This window comes from Geotrypetes seraphini, chromosome 3 (genome assembly GCF_902459505.1).
Source record: "Geotrypetes seraphini chromosome 3, aGeoSer1.1, whole genome shotgun sequence".
Lineage (NCBI taxonomy): Eukaryota > Metazoa > Chordata > Amphibia > Gymnophiona > Dermophiidae > Geotrypetes > Geotrypetes seraphini.
Window position 1 is genome coordinate 92,184,005 of NC_047086.1, and position 23,104 is coordinate 92,207,108.

Sequence of the window (23,104 nt, forward strand, 5' to 3'; positions counted from 1 at the left end):
AGTTAGTTATTTTTGTTCAAAATTTCCAATTGCTGATTTGAGCAGCACTAGTTGCTAGTGGCCAGTAGAATTCAGTTCAAGATTCTTCTTCTAGCTCACAAATCATTTTACACTGGTTGTCCTTTTTAACCATTTAACCTTCTCATTCCATATCAACTGCTTAGAACATTGTGATCCTCAGATACTAATCACTTAGGGCTCCTTTTACAAAGCCGCGCTAGGGCCTTAACGCGCAGAATAGCACGCACTAAATTGCCGCATGCGCTAGCCGCTACCGCCTCCTTTTGAGCAGGCGGTATATTTCTGGCTAGCGCACATTATAGCACGTGCTAATCCGGTGCGTGCGATAAAACCGCTAGCACGGCTTTGTAAAAAGAGCCCTTAGAAAATTAGTCCTTAATTTTTTTGTTTTTCTGCTTTAGGCTGTTTAGCTCCTACTTTTTTATGTATAGGCTTCCTACCTCTTTGAGACTGGTTACTTCTTGCATTAGATTTAAATCTGCTTAAACAAATGGCTGTTTAAAATAAGTCTTATTTCCATTTAATTTTAAAGTTTTATACTGTTTATTCCTCTTGTTTTAACACACATTTTGGTTATATTTTTGTCTCACATTCTCCCCTCCCTTCCCTCCCATATGTGCTTGTTTGTTAATTTCTTTTTGTTGTTCATTTTTATTTTAAGGTTATTGTAAATCACATTGATACTTTCATAACTTTGTGGTGGTATATTAAATTATACAAATAAATAGTCAGTGGTTCACAACAATCTCAGCTCTCGGCCATTACGTTTTATTACTCAACAATTGGGCAATATACTTTCCTAATTTCATGAATATTCCTTGAATGACTTAACAGACTTTGTTTGTCGACTATAAGACCCCTGAGGAAGCTGAAACACCCCTGAGTAGCTGAAAGACGTCTTGTGTCGGGTCATATCAACAAAGAATCATCTCAATAAAACCTGATTTCTAAGAACCAAGATTTTGTGACAGAGTTTCTGTCTACAAACCTTTAGAGCTCTTGACTATTATGATTGAAATATATTTAAGTCTCCATTTTATCTGTTTCTATTTGTATTTCATTTTTGTGCTCATACAATAAGTTTCCCCATATCACAATTAAACCCACATTATAAGCAGGAAGTGAGTCTAAGGATACTCCCACAGTTCACACCTCCAACTTCTGATAGTCTCAGCTCCAGGTAGCTTGTGGGAAGAGAGGGATTTGAGATCTGCAGATTGAAAAGGGGAATATGGCAAGTATTTATGAGAAACCCTCCCACCTCTCCAAATAAGGGTGAAAAATCTATTCACATCTGTTAATTTTTTTTCCTTGAATTCTGCCACAGCAATCTAACTTGACTGTCTCTTTATAACCATCAGATAGAGGTTGAGAAACCAAGTCAAACTGGGTATAAGGGCTGGGCGCAGACCAGTAAACCTCAATATGCTATTGCAGAGGTAGGGAACTCCGGTCCTCGAGAGCCATATTCCAGTCGGGTTTTCAGGATTTCCCCAATGAATATGCATGAGATCTATTTGCATGCACTGCTTTCAATGCATATTCATTGGGGAAATCCTGAAAACCCAATTGGAATACGGCTCTCAAGGACCGGAGTTCCCTACCCCTGCGCTATTGTCTGAGCAGATCAAAGAAACCCATACTGCACCCCGATGGAGAGCAACTGCAGAAACCCAAAATTGCACATTCTTCTACAAACCTTTTAACTATTTACAACAATATTTCCCTTTCTTTTCAACCATCAGGAGACAGAAAATACCTGGGGTTCTTGTAGCTGCAGTCTTCCAGGGTAAGCTCTGGACTGCTGTGGCAGAATTCAAAGAGAGAAAATTAACAAGTAAACTAAATTTCACCTTCCTTTTCATTCTGCCATACCAGCCCAAACAAATGAGATTTACAAAAGCAGTCCCCTCTGGCGAACATATCAATCTTGTAATGTTTTATAAAGGAACTTGTCTTTAAGCCCGTTACATTAACGGGTGCTAGAATAGATGTGTGTGTCTGTTTTTCATTCTTTCTGTCTCTCTCCTTGGCTGTCTACCACCACCCCTTCCCTGCTCCCCCTGTCCAGCAGTAGCCCTTCTACCTTCCTTTTACCTCCCCCCTGTCCAGCAGCACCCCTTCCCTGCTCCCCCTGTCCAGCAGCAACCCTTGTCCCTTCCTTTTACCTCCCCACTGTCCAGCAGCACCCCTTCCCTGCTCCTCCTGTCCAGCAGCAGCCCTTCTCCCTTCGTTTTATCTCCCCCCTGTCCAGCAGCACCTCTTCCCTGCTCCCTAATACCTGCTCCCAAACTGCCGTTCCTACCCTCCCTCCATCCCGGCTTCCTGGTCTCTTCTAGCCCACTGGCACGAACCGCTACCGCCGCTGCTGCTCTTCATTCGCGTCTGCCCTCCTCTTCAAAGTAGCCTGCTGAGGATCGCCAGCTGGCTGTAGCGAACTTCGCAGGCCGCTCTCCACCTCGGTAGCATGTCCCCTCTGACACGATCACACCCCTCCTCTGACGTACAGTATCGCGTCAAAGGGAACGTGCTACCGAGGTAGAGAGCGGCCTGCGAGGTTCGCTACAGTCGGCCAGCGATCCTCAGCAGGCTGCTTTGAAAAGGAGGGCAGACGCGAATGAAGAGCAGCAGTGGCGACAGCAGTTTGTGCCGGCGGGCCAGATTTTGATATGTCAAGACTTACAGTGAGTGAGGGCGGGAGGGGGAATCACTGGAGTGTTCTCCACCTCCTTGCATCCGTGGTCGCCATTTCTAACTCCGCTTGCGCAGTAGGAGCCAGAAAACCGCCACAGGCTCGTTCTACTGGCACGGAGCTACGGATCACGGACGCAGGGATCACAAAATTTGAAGTGTTTTAGGGTTTTATTATAGTAGATGTAATGATGGACCATTCTGTTGCACTACAAATGTCTTCTGGACCAAAGCGTGCATCACTTCAGCTCAGCACAGCCCACTCGGCACTGCCTTACATCTCAGTATATAAACCACTTATATAGCTGATTTTATCCAGCAAGTAATAGAAGAGCAAAATGTCCATATAACATAGCAGAACTCTGCGGAAATTCAATTTGTGAATTCTACATTAGGAGAGGACTTCATGCTCCTTTGAGGCTGGAAGAAAAACCATTTGGTTTAAGATGAAACAGTGACACTATCTTGGGTAAGAATAGTGGCATTGTTCTGATAGCTGCTCGTCATCCATTTAAGAGAAAAAGGACTATAACTCAGAAACCTGCCTCACTAAGCAGACTGCAATTTAAAAGATGGTCTTTGAGGTCAGATTCTTGTGGGAGAACTGCCTGAAGAGGTGGGCAGATCTGTCTGACCCCACACAAGAACTTGACATCACATCACATTCCCTGAAACTTGCCCTGGAAACAGAATAAGGCCATAACCTGAATTTTCTCAAGATGAAGAACAAGGCCCCTTTATAAGAAGGCCAAGATGAAATACAACTGCGCCTTTCATGGGTCAATTCCTGCTTTTCAGACCAACACTCAAATGCTTTCAAAACTCTTAACATAAAACACAAAGGTGAAATGTCTGCAGACTCTCAGCAGAGAAGGGATAATAGATGCCGAGTAATCTTTGCTCTTCAGGTCTCTCCTCTCACAGACCATATCAAACCAAAAGGGATCTGGTCCTCCATCACAACTGGCCCCTAGACCAAAATTCCCTTGCTCCTGGGAAATGGAAATGGGGGGAGGGGGAATCCAATAAGTTAGTGTTTCTCAACTTCTTCAAGCCAAGTACCCCCTAAGTCTAACAAATATCAACTGAGAACCCCGTCCAAGCTCTGCTCAGACTCCGCCCCTGACCTCAACCCCATATACATAATGCTAATCAAAAACAATAATAAAAAGTACATTGTATGCAAATATGCAATGTCATCTTAGTAAACTATAGAAAAACAGAAAAATATAGTGCAAAATATAGACACCAAATATAAATTCTCAAAATGGACACATTTCGATCACTCAGTTGAAAATAAAATAATTTTTCCTACCTTTGTTATCTAGTGATTTCATGAGTCTCTGGTTGCACTGTCTTCTGATTGTGCATCCAATTTTTCTTTCTTTCTGCCTCCTTCATGCTTCCTCTCCTACAGACCTCATTCCCTTCCCCCCAAATCTCTTTCTGTCCCTCCATGAGTTCAACTTTTCTTCCTCTCTCCTCCACCTCTCACTGTCCATATGTCTTCAGAGACTCAGGCTTCTCTCCCACCCACCTCTACTGTCACATCCAACATTTCATCCTCTCTCAACCCCTGGATCTTGTGCAGAATTTTTCACCACTGTCCATCAGCCCATGCCCATTTCTCCTTCTATCACCTCTCCCCAGCATAATGACACATCTCTCCCTCCATCATTATGTAAAACATTCCTCTTCCTTGTATCCCATTGCAATCTGTCTCTTTGTTTTCTCTCCATCACCATATCCAACATTTCTCCCTCTCATACTTCTATTCCCCATGCATCTGTACCTCACTCCTCTCTCCCTCTATGCACAATTTTCATCTTTCTTCCTTTCTCCATGTGCACCATCTCTTTCCCTCTCACTCACACATGCCCAATTCTCCCTTTCTATTCCCTCCCTCCTATGTCCCAAAATAGTGCCCCCTTCTTCCCTCTCTTCTGTGTCCCTGTTCATGCCACTTCCCTTCCTTCTGAGTCGAGTTTGTGCCCCCTCCCTGCATTCTAGCCGCTGTCCCAGAATCATGCCCCTCCCTTTTCTTCCTTTGTCCCAGACCCATTTTCTTCCTTTGTCCCAGAAAGATCTTGTCCCCTTACTTGTTCGAGCCGCACTCGCTCCATCTGCCTTCAGCGGCTTGTTGGGGGGACACGCAGACAGTGATTCACACGGTGCACGTGGCTGACCCACAAGCCTTCCCTCCATCAGCTCTGACGTCGGAGAGAAGGTTTCCAGGTCAGCTACGTGTTGCTTGTGAACCGTTATCGGCTGCGTGTCCCCTCAACAAGCCACTGAAGGTAGAAGGAACAAGTGTGGCAAGGAGGTAACTGGGAACCTACCCCCCTCAGAAGGCTTTCCTCTGACATCAGCTCTGACATCGGAGGGAAGCCCTATGGGTCGGCTTTGGGAGGGAGGAGAGAGTGGGGGTAGGGATCCCCTGCAGCAGCTTCAGCTGGTGGGGCGGGAAGCAAGGAGGGATTCCTGGCAGTGGCAGTGCAGCTTTGATGGATGAGTGGGCAGGGAACATTTTTCCCAGCGGCCATGCCACGTACCCCCAAGGGTACGCATACTGCAATAAGCAGATGAAGGTGATCTGGGTATCACAGGCAGTGGGGTCAATCTGGTGCTACCAGGATCAAAAGAAACAGATGGCTGGCCACTTTGCGATGCATGCTACCTATGAGTGACCAGGGCAGAAACATATTACAGTGGTTCCTAACGGGGCTAAGGTTGTACCAGGTTATTGATCCCTCGAGATCTTATCTCCAGCTGCAGCTGAAAAAGCAAGGGCATTTCACATTCCATCAGAATGCCGTTTGGCAAGCTGGGAGGGGGGGGGGCCTTCATTGCTCCACCAATGTCTGAAAGATCTCCGAGTACAGTTCCCACTCTCCTGGCTCAGATCCAGCACTGTATGACTGAGGAAGTCTGCTTGAACTCTCCTACCCTATCAACACGGCTTCAGACCCAACCTCAGTACCGAAACCCTCCTGGCCTCCCTAATCTCGAAGATCCAACAATTTCATTCTCACAAAAAATTTGCCGTTCTCCTTCAATTCGACCTCTCTGCTGCCTTTGACGTTGTCCACCATGACATTCTAATATTCCTACTCTCCGAGATAGGCATTAGTTCTACAGTCCTTGACTGGTTCTCAAACTTTTTACGTTCTCGCTCTTACACCGTCACCAAACATGGTTCCTCTTCCTCCCCATGGAAACCGACATGTGGAGTCCCACAAGGCTCCCCCCTATCTCCCATCCTCTTCAACATTTATATGTCCTCCCTGAATCTTCTCCACCTATCCCCCCTAGAAACACTCTACACTTACGCCGACGATATCCTGGTCCTCATCGAGACCGACGCGAACCTCACCAATCTCGCAGCTAACATTTCTTCTTGCATAACCAACCTTCAATCCTGGGCTCACACTGTACAAATGAAATTGAACGAGTCCAAAACCAAACTACTATGGCTCGGCCCTAAACTTGATCAATTACCCACTTCCATCCCACTGCCCACAGGCTCCTCTCTACAGTTGGAGTTCTCTAGCAAAGTTCTGGGCATCACCATAGATTCATCATTATCCTTCAACGACCACCTCAACTCCCTGATAAAAAAATGCTTTTGCAGCCTTCACATGCTGAGGAAAGTGAGGTCCTGCTTCCACCAAAAACACTTTGCCGTCCTCGTACAATCCATTATCCTCTCCAGATTGGATTACTGCAATTCCATTTACCTAAGCTTAACAAAGAAAAGCCTTCACAGACTCCAACTAATCCAGAACACCGCGGCCAAACTTATCTTCTCAAAAAGTAAATTTGACCATGTCTCACTGCTCCTATCCAAACTCCACTGGCTTCCCGTTATTTCCAGGGTCCACTTTAAATGTGCCTGCCTAACCTTCAAGATCCTCCATGGTATCCTTCCTCTTCTTATCCCTCTATCCTGGAATTCCTCAAATCCAACCTCCACTAGATCCATGCAAAAATTAAAACTATCCTACCCCTCCTTAAAAGGCATCTCCCTTGTTGGTAAACTTGGGTCTTCCCTCCCTTTCAGAATCGCTCAGCTCTGGAACAGTCTCCCTTCCCCTCTCCGCAATTTGAGCCCCTTTCTACCATTCCGTAAGCATCTGAAGACCTGGCTCTTCTCCAAAACGTAACCCCGTCCCTTTCCTGGCACTCTCACACCTAACCTCTCTTCTCTCTTACTTATATAATTCCACTGGAGTTCCGTTCCTTCCCTAACCATGTAAACCGTGTCGAGCTCCATCTGCGGAGATGATGCGGTATATAAACCCAAGATTTAGTTTAGTTTAGTTTAGTTTGAACATTTATCCTCGCAAATGACAGTGACTCTGCCCAGCTACATAGCCATCTGTCTTCCAAAATCATCTCTGCACTTCTGGTTCTGTCCTGTGTGTTGAATTAAGCCATCTCAGTGGCACTAGAAACCATCTGGACCATCCGAAGATCAGAATGAAGGAAATGGGGATGGAAGGGATAGCTGAGCACTAAGCAGATGGCTCTGGTCTAGTCATCAACCATGTGCTCTGAGCTGGGTAACCTCCCTTTTTTGAACCCCCTACAATAGAGGTCAGAAAGAACAGCCTATTATCCCCCAGCTGGAAAGGGTCCCAGGGACCTCCCTAACTTGCTAATTGAGATGGAGCCTGTACACCAAAGTTTTGAGTAGAGGAGATAAAACTCCTGACTCAACTGAAGGAATGGATTGCAGTATGACATAAGGGGCCAAGGCCCTTCCAAATTCAACCTTGAACACCAGGGAATCAGGCTTACTTATGTAATTTTACCTCACCAGCTCAACCTGTCCATCCACTTGAAGTAAAGTAATACCGAGTTTTACCATCCCATGCCAGCTCTTATTCTTGCACTGGCACTGGTTATACTTAGTTTCTCTAATTCCATCTTCTGGTTAGGAACAGACACAATTCATTTGTCTGGATAGGCTTGGCACAATGAAAAGGAAGGAGGAATTTCTGAAGAGAGCTTCCCATCCAACTAGCTCTTTGTGTGATAGCATCCTTTCAAAACGCTGAAGGGGTTTGGTAAAAAAAAAAAAGCATAAACCAAAACTATAGGAATGAAATTAAGAACCGTCTCCCAACAGAGTTAGTAGACACAAGGAGTAGACACAAGGATAGTGCCTGAATTCATGAATGTAAAGGACAACCACTGAGAATCTCCAAGGGAGAGGAAGGATTGTAGAGTTGATCAGCTATGCAGATGGGCTGACTGGATAGACTAATGTAAGCTACAGTAGACTCTCAGTTATCCGGCATCCATGGGGACTGATGGATGCCTGATAATTGTAGTTTCTGGTTGCTTGAGTGTTACTGTAAAAATTGTTTTGTCTTACTTCCCACCTCACACTATCATCCTCCCACCCCCATTTGCAGGTCACTTCTTCTTTCCTTACTTATGGGGATATTGTCAACCTTGATTTAGCCTCTTTATTGACCCTTGCACAATCAATAGGTTTCATTGTCTTTGCGTATGCAGATGGCATTCAGCTTCTTCACCCTATCCAATTGCACAATTTAACAGATATTCAAGAAATCAATTAAAAAATGGATAAAATTAGCCTATGGCTTGAAGAAAACATGCTTTCATGAAACATCACTAAAACAAAGACTGTTCTTTTTCCCATTACAGATTTGGAAACACTAAAGACACCTATCTGTATAAGTTCAATACCCATTAAAATGGATACCACCATAAAACTTCTCGGTGTAATCAATAAGTTCAATACCCATTGAAATGGATACCACCATAAAACTTCTCGGTGTAATCATTAACAATAAACTTTCCTTTCATCAGCAAATTAGCAATCATACAAAAATGTTTCTACAAACTAAAAATGATTCGTTCAATCTCATCTTTTTTGGAACCCAAATCCCTGAACATTCTTATTCACTCGTTAGTTATCGTTCATCTAGATTACTGTAATTCTCTTTATCAAGGAATCACGCAGGAAGAAAATCAGAAGACTTCAGATTATACAAAACACAGTCATCAAAATCAGACGAAAGCCTGAAGTTATAATGCCGTTGTACAGGTCCATAGTGAGACCCCATCTGGAATATTGTGTTCAATTTTGGAGGTCACACTATCAAAAGGATGTGGTGAGAATGGAATCGGTTCAGCGAATGGCCACTAGGATGGTCTCAGGACTCAAGGATCTCCCATATGAAGAACGCCCAGGTAAGTTGCAACTATACACTCTCGAGGAATGCAGAGAGAGGGGAGACATGATAGAGACGTTCAAATATGTTACTGGCCGTATTGAGGTGGAAGAAGACATCTTTTTCCTCACAGGACCTATGACTACAAGAGGGCATCCATTAAAAATCAAGGGTGGGAGATTTCATGGTGACATCAGGAAGTATTTCTTCACCAAAAGGGTGGTTGATCGTTGGAATGATCTTCCACGTCAGGTAGTTGAGGCCAACAATGTGCTCGATTTTAAGAAAAAAATGGGACAAACATGTGGGGTCACTTCGAAGGAGTGTTTAGGAGGGAGGGTTATTCGAGTGGGCAGACTTGTTGGGCCGAAGGCCCTTTTCTGCCGTCATACTCTATGTTTCTATCTATAAGGACAAGAAATATGATCATGTCTATTAAAAGATGCACACTAGTGCTGCCCGATTCATAATTTGATTCACTTCGGGTGAATCGATTCAAAACAAAACAAACAAACAAAAATCGGCCTCCCAATTTGGTGACTGACCCTCCTCCCTTGTCCCCTAAAGCAAGAGCGGCCAGCCGCTGATGCTCCTGCTTTAGAGGGCGAGGGGGGGGAGGGTCAGTGGGGAAGTGCTGGTGTCCGGCTTCCCCCCTGTCCTCCTGCTGTTGTCCGGCTTCCCCCCTGGACTCTCGCGCATCCATTTACCTCATTTCAGAAGCCTGCAGAGAGCATCGCTTGTGCTAGCGATCTCTGCAAGCTGCTCTAGGCCTTCGGAGCTGTTTCCTCTGCCGCGATCCTGCCTCTGACTTCAGAGGAGGGGTGGGACCGCGGCAGAGGGAAGACATCTCCCAAGGCCTATAGAAGCTTGCAGAGATCACTAGCACAAGCAATCCTCTCTGCAGGCAGATGCACGGGAGGTCAGGGGGAACACGCAGGCCTTCCGGGGGGGAGGGGGGTACAGTCCTTCAAGGGTACTGGTACAGGCCTTCAAGGAGGACAGGCAGGCCTTCAGGGGTGGGTGCAGGCCTTCAGGGGGACAGGCTTCGGGGGGTGCAGAATTTCAAGAATGGTGGCACAGGCCTTCAGGGGGGCAGACCTTGAGAGGAGGGGGGCCCTGGTGTAGACGTACATGGAGGGAGGGAGGGAAGGGGGAGTTCAAAGAAATGTGCATATGCCAGACTTTAGGGGGAAGAAATAATGGGTCTAAAAACAGAGGAGAGGGAGAGAGATGGTGGACAATGGGATTTAGGGAGGGAAGGAACAGAAAGGGAGAGAAGTTGGACACAAGGGATGGTGTGGAGGGGGGGACAGAGATACTGGATGGGAGGGTAGTTGGGAAAAGAAGGGAGAGATGATGGATCCTGGGGTGGTGGAGAAGGAGGGAGAGATGCTGGATGAAAGGGTAGCTGAGAAGAGGTGGATCTGTGGATGGAGACAAAAAAAAAAGGAATGATTCCAGACCTCCGGGGAGGGAAGGGAAATGGAAAGGGAGGACAGAGATGGAAGATGGATGGTTAGCATGGAGAAAGAAGAAAGATGGAGACCCTGGCAAGCAAGTTATCACAAGACAACCAGATCCTGGGACCAACAAGATTTGAATAATGACCAGACAACAAAAGGTAGAAAAAATAATTTTATTTTCTGTTTTATGATTACAATATGTCAGATTTGAAACGTGTATCCTGCCAGAGCTGGTGTTAGACTGCAAATGTGAGCTAGGATTTAATAGAGAAAGGAAAAGTCTTTTTTGTTTGTTTATACCACAGCGCCAGTGTGGTTAAGAGAAGGCAAAGGGGGTGAAGAGGCTATAAAATAAACCCACCAGGATGTTTGAAAAAAACACCCAATTGGGCAGGAAAATCGAATCAAAAAATCATTTCAATAGGCTGAATCGAATCAATTTTTTTTTTCTAAATCTGGCAGCACTAATGCACACTGGCTTCCTATTTCTCATCGCATTACATTTAAAATCTTACTTCTTACTTTCAAAACAAAATGAGTACATTCCCTGTCATTTAATGATAGATTGTTCTTTCCTTACACAATGTCAAGATTATTTCGATGTACTCAACAAAACCTCCTTCCATTTATTATTTATTAGTTTGCAAATTTACATCACCAACAATTTGGAGATTAACAAGAAATTCCTGAAATACAATAAACCTCAAAATAGATAGGAAATATTTAACATTCTTCACCCACAACTTTTAAGCAATTATGATCCAAAATTTAGGAAAAATTGATCTCAATAGGTTAATATAAGAACAAAAAAAAGAACAATCACAATGAAAGGACGCGTTTGGGCCCTTCTCCCTGCCAGTCTACAGCAATTGTATGAGATTTACACTATAACATTAATTTCTTCTCTGGCACATAGAAATTCCTCAAGCTGTTTAGGGTCAAAGAATTGAAATTGTTTACCTTCATGAATAATACAACAAATAAAAGGAAATCTTAACACAAAATTAGCAGATATACTGTAGCCTGTACCCTTCTCGAAGAGCCAGGAAGGCTTTTTGCCTTATGTGTGTGTCTGTTGCCAAATCAGGAAATATTCTTATTTTAGACCCTAAAAACTGAGAGTCCAAATATCTATAGGAAAGCTTCAGAACATTGTTGCGGCCTAGTTCAAAAGTGAAGGAAACCAGTAATGTAGTCTAAGAGTCACTACTTCCAGAGAGGATGCCAAAAAGGCAGTGAGTCCCAGGGGTTCTTCTTTCTCAGCTGTAGCCTCTGGGCCAACAGAAATTCTTCGACCCTGAACTTGTGTAATAGGAGGAAGTGCCTCCAATGGCATCCTCAAAATGTCCACCAGAAATTTCTTAAACATATCTGCAGCTGGAATTAGTGGAGTCTTAGGAAAGTTCAAGAATTTTAGATTAAATTGCCTCAATTGATTTTCAAGATACTCTAAATGTTTTGCAATATAATTTTTACCACTGAGGATTCACAGGTCTCCACTACCTGGATTCTAGCCCTTAAGGAGTCCATTTCTTGTCCATATTTGGTGGCAACCTGCACAAACTGCATCAGAAATATTTTTTAAATCTAAAGTATTTTGTCTAACTTCTTTTAATAGAGAAGATTGTAAGGCATTAATGGCATCCCACAGTGATTCAATTGTCACAACGTCGGGTCTTAATATCTCTTGCTTTTCTGAAACCAGAATTATCCAGGTCTTAGTTTTCATTAGATTATTCACTTTTTCCTGACTCAAGGTTTTGGAAGCAGCCTGCATCAATTGTTCTTCTTCCTTTGGAGAAAACTCCAAACTCTCAGAAGTCCGCTCCCCCTTGCTCGCAAGGGATATTACCCTATTCTGGTTCCCCTGCTGAACACTGGGCTTCTGGTAAACTTTCGACTGGGCGTGACTGAAGGAGAAGAGGTCAACGGTCCCACTAGAGCTCAGAAGTAGTCAAGAGTAGGCTGTCTCATTCCTGGAATAGATGGTGCCACCGGTGGAGGCTCCTGCACTTTTCCTTTCCTCTTCCCCAACGCAAAGACGAAAGGGAAGCAAGGTATGATAGGCTAACTCCTCAAAACACCAAGACCTGTTTGTGCATCCTTACAATGCGGCCTTTCAGTGCGCCTCTACAGCACGACCTTTCAGCGCGTCCTTTCACCACATCGCCATTTTGGATCCAACAAAGCCTCCTTTCAATACTATCAATTCATCATATCATTTATGACACCACACGTAAAACCATATTTTCAGTTGTGGCACCAACTTTATGGAAAAAATGGAATGCCCTTCCCACTAATCTGAGACAGGAAGATTATCTATCCAAATTCAGAGCAAATCTTAAGACATTTCTGTTCAAAGATGCCTACGAGACATAAACTGACATTTTCCTCTCACATTCAAGTGTCTACATTTTCATTATCCTACCTCCCTTTGTGTCATCCACTTCTTTTTTTAATTTATTTTATTATAATTTAGTTACTTCCCTCCTTACGTATCAAGTTTTGTTCTTAAGCTGTCTTTTGTGGTCTTTGTTATTATTACCATTAATTTATGCTTTAAAACTGAATTGTAAACCGCACAGATTTTCGTTCTGTTGATCAAGCTTTGTTGTTGACTCGGCTTGATTACTGCAATCTCAGCTGCTAGACTATTAGTGGGTTTCCCTAGGATTGAACATATCACTCCAGTTCTAAGATCTGTACATTGGTTACAGTGGATATGCTATAAAGTAGTGTTGTTCACCACATATTGTATTTTTCGGCTTCTTCTCGTTTTCAAAACTTGTGGGAAGTTTATCAACCAGCTAGAGATTTGTGATCTGTAGAGGGGATGTTACTAACTAGCTTAAAAGAAGATGGGATTTGCTATGTGAAATCTAGAACGGCTATTTTTTTCCATTGCTGGAAAAAATCTTTGGAACTCTACGCCAGGCATTGTGAGATTGTATAAGGATCGCATGTCATTTAAGAAATTACTAAAAACACAATTGTTTGTAGAAGCTTTTCTCTAAGTTCATTGGGTTCTTTGATTGTTCCAGGTTTAATGTGTTGGTTTTTTGTTTTTTTTTTTTAGAGAAAATTAGGAAAGATTGATTTGAATTTATTGTAGTATTTTATGTTGTTTTGTTTGAGTTTTACAATTTGTGTATGTATGATTGTGTACCGCTTAGACTTACGCAGTCTATAAGTTTAAAAAATCCTCTATAATAAAACCCTAAGCGTGCATGTGTACTTAGGAGGGCGTGTTCCCTGCATACGTGGTGAGTGCCTCCATGCCGAATTCCATTTCTGAACACGGATGCAGGGAACACGCTGGCGACTCCCCCCTCCATCCCTCACTCACTGTAAGGCCCGCTGCCGCCGCTGCTACTGCTCTTTATTGTCTGCCTTCCTCTTCAAAGCAGCCTGCTGAGGATCGCCATGTCAGGAGTTTATGACTATGGAGGTTGTCTGAGGAGTGTAGGAGACAGGTTTTTTTTTTTTTTGCCGGTTGGTTAAGAGTGCCAGTTAACTGGGATTCTACTGTATTTAGTCACCAGAGAAACTTTTTGGACCTTGTACCTCAGAATGAATGTGCTCCAACAAAATAAATTTATGATCAGTGTAGAAAGGGATGTCCCACACAGACTTCCAGAACTAAAGAAAACAAGTCCACAGTAAAACACGCTGGTCTTTCACATTTCAATACTAAGATAAAAAGACTATTTTTAAATAAGCCTACATAGCAACAGAAGAGAAAGAATCCAAAGCACAGGAAGCCAAGCCAAGCAAAAAAAAAAAAAAGCAAAGTTGACCCCCAAGAGTGGGTTGGCATTCAAACTTTAAATGAGACACCCAACACGGACAATGCCTGCTTAGTTTGAAAGAACAGAGGATATTATCCAGAATGTGTTGAAAATAATGATGGCCTCTAATGCAGGCACTCTAATAAAACAAGGTCCATGTCGGGTCTCTCATTAAAGTTTGGATGCCAACCCACTCTTGGAGGCCCAATGTGCTTTTTTGCTTGACCTATAAATAGTAGACATAATAATTCAGCTACAAATTGTTAAAAGGAAAAAAAAGATCATTTTTCTTCAAAGGCAGCCTTTGTGAAACTCTGACAAAGAGCTGAGTGAAAAAAATGTTAAGCTGACTTACAGCCACTGGATAAGGTTCTTAGATCTTTTCTGAAGAAGGTGGATTCCATCTAACACATTGGTGATGTCATATACTCTCCTCTTCCGGACCCCTAAAGTCTTTGCTACTTCATTTAAATCAAGAACTCCATCGGGAGCAGATTTGACGAGATCCATAAATTTCCGGGTTAGGTGCACCAGGGATGCATCAAAACGAGGCCTGGGAACTTTCATGGTTTCTGTAACATTGAATAAAATAAAGGTTTTAGTCTAGGCATTAGCATGAGAAGTGTTCTCATATCATTGCATGCCTATTAGTAATAAGAACCAGAGCAGCAGCTCTACCTACATGATTCAAAAATATACTGCTAAAAGCTACTAGATTTAAGTATCTTTTTCTGGTCTACTTGATTTTATGATTTTTCCTGTAATTGTTAGCATGTGTGCACCTATTGTGGCTTGTTTTAAGCTCTCCAAATCCCACTTCAGTGTTCATGCTACATTTACATTCAAATCATCCAAAAATTACAGACCCAAACAATCAATCTCATATTTACTAACAGAGAATAACACAATTCCGTCTCATCTCATAATTCCGGTTCTCGGGTGGAAGTGTGCCAGTGGCCTCGGGTGGGGGTGGGGGGTGTCTTTTGAGGATGTTGTAGGGTGGAAGCGAGTAACACTGGTGACCTCATGGGGGGGCGGGGATGTGGAACCAATCAAGTGAGTTTCCCTTACTTCCTATGGGGAAACTCATTTTTGTATACGAGCACTTTGGTTTACGAGCATGCTTCTGGAACGAATTATGCTCGCAAACCAAGGTTCCACTGTACTTTTAAAATCAAAGGATACTTTTCGTTTTTTCATTAAACTGATGTCTTTATCTTAATGTTCATTATTTTAATTTATTTGACAATGTAACTCCTTTACCCACCACATTAATGAACTTTTCATTATTTTGTACAATCCTCCAGAACAGTGTCTCTCAAACTACTTGCCCAGGCACAGTGGTGTGCTCCAAAGAGATTCCAGGTGTGCCCCGAAGGGATTCCAGAATTTTACTTTATTTTTAAACATTCCCTTCATAAGTATACACTAGAATAGATGACATGTACATCATGTACACAAGAGTGTCAGTGTTATGAGCATTGGTATGTGTAAGGATAAACTGCCCAGACAAGTGCATTCAAAAACAAGCACATCCATTGCATTAATTAACAATTCTATCTACTTTAGTTTCACCATTGTTACAATTACCCAAACATAGCTTAAAGAACTTTAAGTAAATAACTCTCAAATTTAATTTTTTGTTGGTTTTGCAATTTTATAATATCAATTATAATGTGCCACAAAAAACATTTGCTGTTTAGTGTATCAGATCTAAAAAAGTTTGAGACACACTGGTCTAGAACAAATATTTCATATAACATTCCCTATCTCTTTAATTATTTGTATACATCCTAGAGTGTGTTCAAAAATTAATTTACTCCACACTAGTGCTGCCCGATTCAGGAAAAAAAATTTTGATTCGATTTGATTCAGCCTATTGAATTGGTTTTTCGATTCGATTTTCCTGCCCAATTGGGTGGTTTTTGTTTTTTTTTTAAACTTTATTCATTTTTAAACTTTCAACAAGTGATTAAAAATACAATTCTATACACTTTAATATCAGTTATTAATCAAACATATATTAATTCATATAATAATTCTTCCCTCCCTTCTCCCATATAACATCCAAATTTATTATAGCCTTAAAACTTAAAACCTTCCCTCCCCCCACCCTATACTTCAATAATTAAAAGGGGAAGAAATAAATTATTAGTTAATCAATCATTACAATTTGTTAATGGCTCCCAAACATCACTAAACTTTTTATAACATCCTTGCTGAATAGCTAATAATCTTTCCATTTTAAAAATATGGCACAATGAATTCCACCAAAAGTTATAACTTAGTCTGTCATAGTTTTTCCAATTTCTCGTAATTTGTTGAATGGCAACTCCTGTCATTATGAGTAAAAGTTTATTGTTTTTAGAGCATATTTGACTCTTTGCCCTCATTGATGTACCAAATAATATTGTATCATATGAACGCGCTACCGGGTTCTCAAGTAAATTATTAACTTGACCCCAAATAGATTTCCAAAAGCTATGTATCAGAGGACAATAAAACAATAAATGATCCAATGTCTCAGCTTCAAGATGACAGTGCCAACATCTATTAGACTTAGAATGATCTAACTTTTGTAAATGCACCAGGGTCCAGAATGCTCTATATAACAGAAAATACTAAGTTTGTCTCATAGCTGCCGACACTGTACATCTCATCCTCCAAGACCAAATTTATGGCCATTGAGACGCAGTAATTTGATGCTTAATCTCAATGCTCCAAATATCCCGAAGGTCATTTTTTGGTTTCTTATTCATAAATCCAGATATCAATTTATACCACTGTGCAGCCTGGTGATCCAGAAAGTTTACCTAAAAACATAAGAAAGGCAAACTATACTTATCATTAAGATTTTTCCATTCAGGAACCCTGCCTGAATGGCTTGCTTCAATTGCAAATATATTGAAAATACGTTTTATCCAATTCAGTTATAAGCAGGGATTCATCCAGACCAAGAAACATACAAATAAAGCTGACATACTAAAAATCAAAAAGATGAAAAGGAGAAAAATAAACCTCAATTGAGGGTCGTTGGGACTACACAAGTACCCAACCATCCACTCATCATCACGGGTTTATAAAAAACTCCAAAACATGTATAAATAATCAATTCTTACATCTTTCATTCACACGAGGTCTTCTTTTTGTTATTTTTCACAGTCTTTTTTTGTATATATAAAATTTCAGTTTAAATGTCAAGCAATGAAAAAGGCCCGAATCCCAAGCTTAACCACATTAATTGGCGAGGACTACAGCTGAATGTAATCAGTATAAGCAGTTTTTAGAGATATGCAGCATATGTCTGAAATCGTGAAAAAATACACTCATCTGAAATTGAGGATTTTCACCAAGAGGCTTCCAATTCAAGATCCCGACAGAAAAGACTTTCTGTTTCGCCCGACGAGGGCTACTTCAGGGGAACAATATCAACTCCAATATCTCTCTGCTTCTAATTATCTGCTGGAAATCTTCAGATATTGCAAATAGTGAGAGTACCTCTACTTCGGAGGAGCCGGATGGGGATCAAGGCCAAACCAGACAAACTGTAGGATATACACGAGGAGGAAGAAACACTCGAGGCAGAGGGTCATATCGGGGGCGGTCACGTGCCCGGACACAGAAGAGACGGAATCATTAGTTATTAATATTTCTCAGAAAGTATTGTCTATAGATGAAATTTCATTATTATCTAAGGGACTGACTTTCGTTCCAACAGTGGCTCATAATGCATTTCAAGCCCAAATCGACTTGGAAAAATTTTTACGGAGATTAAATTTATGCTCCTTTTTCCATGAACATCCTAGTACAGCATCAGATATGTCCTGTGTACAGCCTAAATCAAAATGGAACCCCCCTGGTCCACTGAACCCTGTTATCACGGCTTTCAAAACCCTTATGATTCAAGAACTTTATAGTATAAATGAAATAGCTAAAGTTCAGAGAGGGGTTCATAATTTATCTGCAGTAGAATATGGAGCCCTTCAAAAATTGAGAAATGATCCAACTATTGTGATTAGAAGGGCTGATAAGGGGGGAGCAGTGGTGGTTTGGGGTTGTGATCTCTATATTACGGAAGCTAATTCTCAATTGTGTAATCACGATGTATATCTGAAATTAGATCAAGATCCTTCGATGGAAATCTTTGAAAAGATTTTTAACATCTGTGCAGATGCACTGAAAAGTGGTTTTCTCACTAAAAAAGAATACCAATTTCTCACTCCTCAGCATTTCAAAGTACCTATATTTTATCTGCTACCGAAAATCCATAAAAACACTCAGTGTCCGCCAGGCAGACCAATAATATCAGCTCGTGATTCACTATTGGAAAGGACAAGTAAATATATAGATAAACAATTACAAGTTTTTCTGAAAACCATTAAATCATATTTACAAGACACTACACATTTTTTGAAATTACCGTATTTTCGCGGATATAACGCGCACCTGTGTAAAACGCGCACAGGGGTATAGCGCGCAGAAATCACGATGATATGTACCAAAACTTTTCTATACCGCGCTCAGGCATATAACGCGCATGATGCCCGACGCTCCTTTCGCCCGCCCTGACTTTCCGTGCGCTGTCCCGACTCTCCGTTCACCCCCCCTGACTTCCGTGCACTGCCCTGACTTTCCGTGCGCTGTCCTGACTCTCCGTTCACCCCCCCTGACTTTCCGTGCACTGTCCCCCCTTGAAGTCCTGTCCCCCCTTGAAGGTCTGTCCCCATCCTGAAAGCCTGATGCCCCCCCCGATACATCCCCCCCCCCCGGCAGGACCACTCGCACCCTCACCCCGAAGGACCGCCGACTCCCCAACAATATCGGGCCAGGAGGGAGCCCAAACCCTCCTGGCCACGGCGACCCCCTAACCCCACCCCGCACTACATTACGGGCAGGAGGGATCCCAGGCCCTCCTGCCCTCGACGCAAACCCCCTCCCCCCAACGACCGCCCCCCCCAAGAACCTCCGCCCGTCCCCCAGCCGACCCGCGACCCCCCTGGCCGACCCCCACGACACCCCCACCCCGCCTTCCCCGTACCTTTGTGTAGTTGGGCCAGAAGGGAGCCCAAACCTTCCTGGCCACGGCGACCCCCTAACCCCACCCCGCACTACATTACGGGCAGGAGGGATCCCAGGCCCTCCTGCCCTCGACGCAAACCCCCCTCCCCCCCCAACGACCGCCCCCCCCCAAGAACCTCCGCCCGTCCCCCAGCCGACCCGCGACCCCCCTGGCCGACCCCCACGACCCCCCCACCCCCCTTCCCCGTACCTTTGGAAGTTGGCCGGACAGACGGGAGCCAAACCCGCCTGTCCGGCAGGCAGCCAACGAAGGAATGAGGCCGGATTGGCCCATCCGTCCTAAAGCTCCGCCTACTGGTGGGGCCTAAGGCGCGTGGGCCAATCAGAATAGGCCCTGGAGCCTTAGGTCCCACCTGGGGGCGCGGCCTGAGACACATGGTCGGGGTGAGGGTGCGAGTGGTCCTGCCGGGGGGGGGGATGTATCGGACGTCGGGGAGTCGGCCGGGCAAGAGGGCTTGGGCTCCCTCTTGCTCCGATCGTGGATGCGGGTGCGGGTGGGAGCGCGTGCGAGCGGTCGTTCGGGGTGGGGGTGCGAGCGGTCCTGCTGGGGGGGTGAATCGGGCGTCGGGCGGGGTGGGAACTATGTTTAAAAACTTTTCTATACCGCGCTCAGGCATATAACGCGTGAGGGGTATGCGCGGTAGGTAAAATCGCGTATAACGCGCGCGTTATATCCGCGAAATACGGTACTTAATGAGTTGGAATCTACATTACCCACGGAGTGCATTATGGTGACATTCGATGTGTGTTCATTATACACATGCATCCCACAAGAAGAAGCTCTGGTAGTACTGGAAGCTTTATGGAATTCACAATATGTTCAAGATAATATACATACGAAGTTTTTGAGGGACCTTTGTGAAATTGCATTGAAAAATAATTACTTTATTTTCAATGGTGAATTCTTTAAGCAGCTGTCTGGAATAGCAATGGGTGCTTCATTCGCTCCAACAATTGCGAATTTGTATATGTCATGGTTTGAAGAAACACTGATTTATACTATGCCAGAATTTCACCATGTTTTTAAGTGGTGGAGATTTATCGATGATATTTTTATCATCTGGTTGGGGACTAGGCAACAACTTATAGAATTTAATGATAAAATGAATCAGTGTCATCACTCCATTAAATTTACCATGACATATAGTGTTGAGAACATCAGTTTTTTAGATGTGGAAATTTATATGAAAGATCAGCACATTGAAACTTCAGTCCATCGCAAAAAAACTGACAGAAATACGTTGCTTAAATTTAATAGCATGCATCCAATTCATCTTAAAAATAGCATTCCTTTTGCGTAGTTTCTCAGGTACCGTCGTATTTGTAATACTAAGGATAAATTCACACAAGAAGCAAAGATATTGGAACATAAATTATTGCTAAGAGATTATCCTAAAAACATAGTTAAACGAGCTAAAAAACGTGCGTTGTACAATCCTAGAGAAACATTGCTAGATTATAAAAGACCTCATTCAGATGATGTTATAATTCCATGTGTGATTAAACAAACTCGTATGTCATCACAGGTGATCAAGAAATATAAAAAACATCTTCCTCTATTAAAAACGCTTCCTTGTTTTGAAAACAAAAGATTTATTTTTTCACAATCAAGAAATAAAAATCTTAGTGATTTATTATGTCATACATCTAAGGAAGATTTTATAGAAGAAAATCCAGATAACATCCAGGGTCACAAATCTTGTGGACATTGTTCAAATTGTGACATAATGCTGAATATTTCCAGCTTTATTAATCCCAGTGATGGCAAGAATATTGTTTTACACCACACGTCCTCATGCCAATCTATGAACATAATATATGCGATTCAATGTCCATGTGACCGTCTATATATAGGGCAAACATCAAGGACCTTAACCACTAGAATTACAGAACATAAAAGCTGTTTGAACACTCGGAAATTAACAGCCCCGATAGTGGCTCATTGTACCCAATTTGGCCATAGATTTGAGAACTTAAAATGTTGGGTCATCGAGAAACTACGCCCTACTCAGAGAAGAGGGGACAGTAGAAGAATGCTATGGCAGAAGGAACAACAATGGATTAGCCGGTTACAAACCTTAGAGCCAGTGGGCTTGAATACAGCTTATGAATGGCAGCCATTCCTTTGAAATTCATTTCATATGTTCCTTCTTGGGGTTTGTTTGGCAGCTAGTTGGAAGTGAGTGTGTTTGACCTATCGTGCATCACGTAGGTGATGACGTCAAGACGCCCGGTTCGTGTTTTATTCGAGCCGGGCGCGTCTTTCAGTCCCTGTACCGTCTTGAGAGGAGTCGGCTCTATTTCCAGCAGATAATTAGAAGCAGAGAGATATTGGAGTTGATATTGTTCCCCTGAAGTAGCCCTCGTCGGGCGAAACAGAAAGTCTTTTCTGTCGGGATCTTGAATTGGAAGCCTCTTGGTGAAAATCCTCGATTTCAGATGAGTGTATTTTTTCACGATTTCAGACATATGCTGCATATCTCTAAAAACTGCTTATACTGATTACATTCAGCTGTAGTCCTCGCCAATTAATGTGGTTAAGCTTGGGATTCGGGCCTTTTTCATTGCTTGACATTTAAACTGAAATTTTATATATACAAAAAAAGACTGTGAAAAATAACAAAAAGAAGACCTCGTGTGAATGAAAGATGTAAGAATTGATTATTTATACATGTTTTGGAGTTTTTTATAAACCCGTGATGATGAGTGGATGGTTGGGTACTTGTGTAGTCCCAACGACCCTCAATTGAGGTTTATTTTTCTCCTTTTCATCTTTTTGATTTTTAGTATGTCAGCTTTATTTGTATGTTTCTTGGTCTGGATGAATCCCTGCTTATAACTGAATTGGATAAAACGTATTTTCAATATATTTACTATTAGTCTCACGTTTTTGCCTCAAAACAAATTATTAGTTGCTTCAATTGCAACCATTTATAATGTTACGATTTATTAAGGTCATATTTACGTTGCAATTGTGAAAAGTCAAGCATCCTACCATTTGAAATAACATCATCTAAAGTATGTATGCCTGCCTTCATCCAATATTTCCAGATGACCTTATAACTGCCAATTTTAATCTTGGAATTTAGCCATATTGTCTGATATGTTGATTTAAAAATTGAAATGGGTGTTAAATCATTAACATATCATAATGTTTTCCATGTATCTATTAATATTCTGTGGTTTTTATATAATCTAGGCATTTTGATACTAAGGACATGACAATCTCAGAGGAAACATGAGTTGCCACTCCAACGCCAACCAATCTGGAAACTCTTTCATGAGCTCAGGGAGGATCCAGTACATACCTTGACGCATAATATAGGCTTGATGGTACCTATAAAAGTTGGGAAAATTTAACCCCAGCCTCCCCAATTGGCTTTTGCAAAGTTACCATAGCAATTCTTGCAGATTTCCCAAGCCAAATAAATTTTGTAAAACACTATTTAATTTCTTGTAAAAGGACCCCTGAAAATAAATTGGTAACATACTCATTTGATAACAAACTACAGGCAAAATCATCATTTTAACAGTCTGGACTAGAGAGCTGCACGGGAACGGGGACGACGGGAATCCCGCGGGACCCGCAGGCATCCCGCGGGTTCCCCCTTTGGGTCACGGGGATCCCGTGGGGATGCCCCTAGGGTCGCGGGGATCCCGTGGGGACGCCCCCTAGGGTCGCGGGGATCCCTTGGGGACGCCTCCGAGGGTCGCAGGGTTCCTGCGGGGCTGGATGTACTCAGTCGCGCGGCTCTTCTCCCTACCTTCTCTGCTTGCAGCACAGAGCCGAACGGAAGTCTTCCCGACGTCAGCGCTGACGTCGGAGGGGAGGGAGGGCTTAAACAAAGCCCTCCCT

At 42.8% G+C, this 23,104-nt stretch overlaps 1 protein-coding gene across 9 annotated transcripts in view; it reads right to left on the reverse strand.

Annotated features, from left to right (window-relative positions):
• Nucleotides 1-23,104, reverse strand: part of E2F6 (E2F transcription factor 6) — a 97,167-nt gene that overhangs the window by 39,776 nt on the left and 34,287 nt on the right. For 8 of the 9 annotated variants that reach the window (XM_033939551.1, XM_033939558.1, XM_033939553.1 and 5 more), the window contains 2 exons: nt 14,525-14,741; nt 1,781-1,825 (listed from right to left, as the gene is read on the reverse strand). In XM_033939551.1, the coding sequence (XP_033795442.1) occupies nt 1,781-1,825; nt 14,525-14,741 (262 nt within the window). The remainder of the gene's footprint in view (nt 1-1,780; nt 1,826-14,524; nt 14,742-23,104) is intronic. The other variant, XM_033939550.1, reaches the window with a different exon arrangement.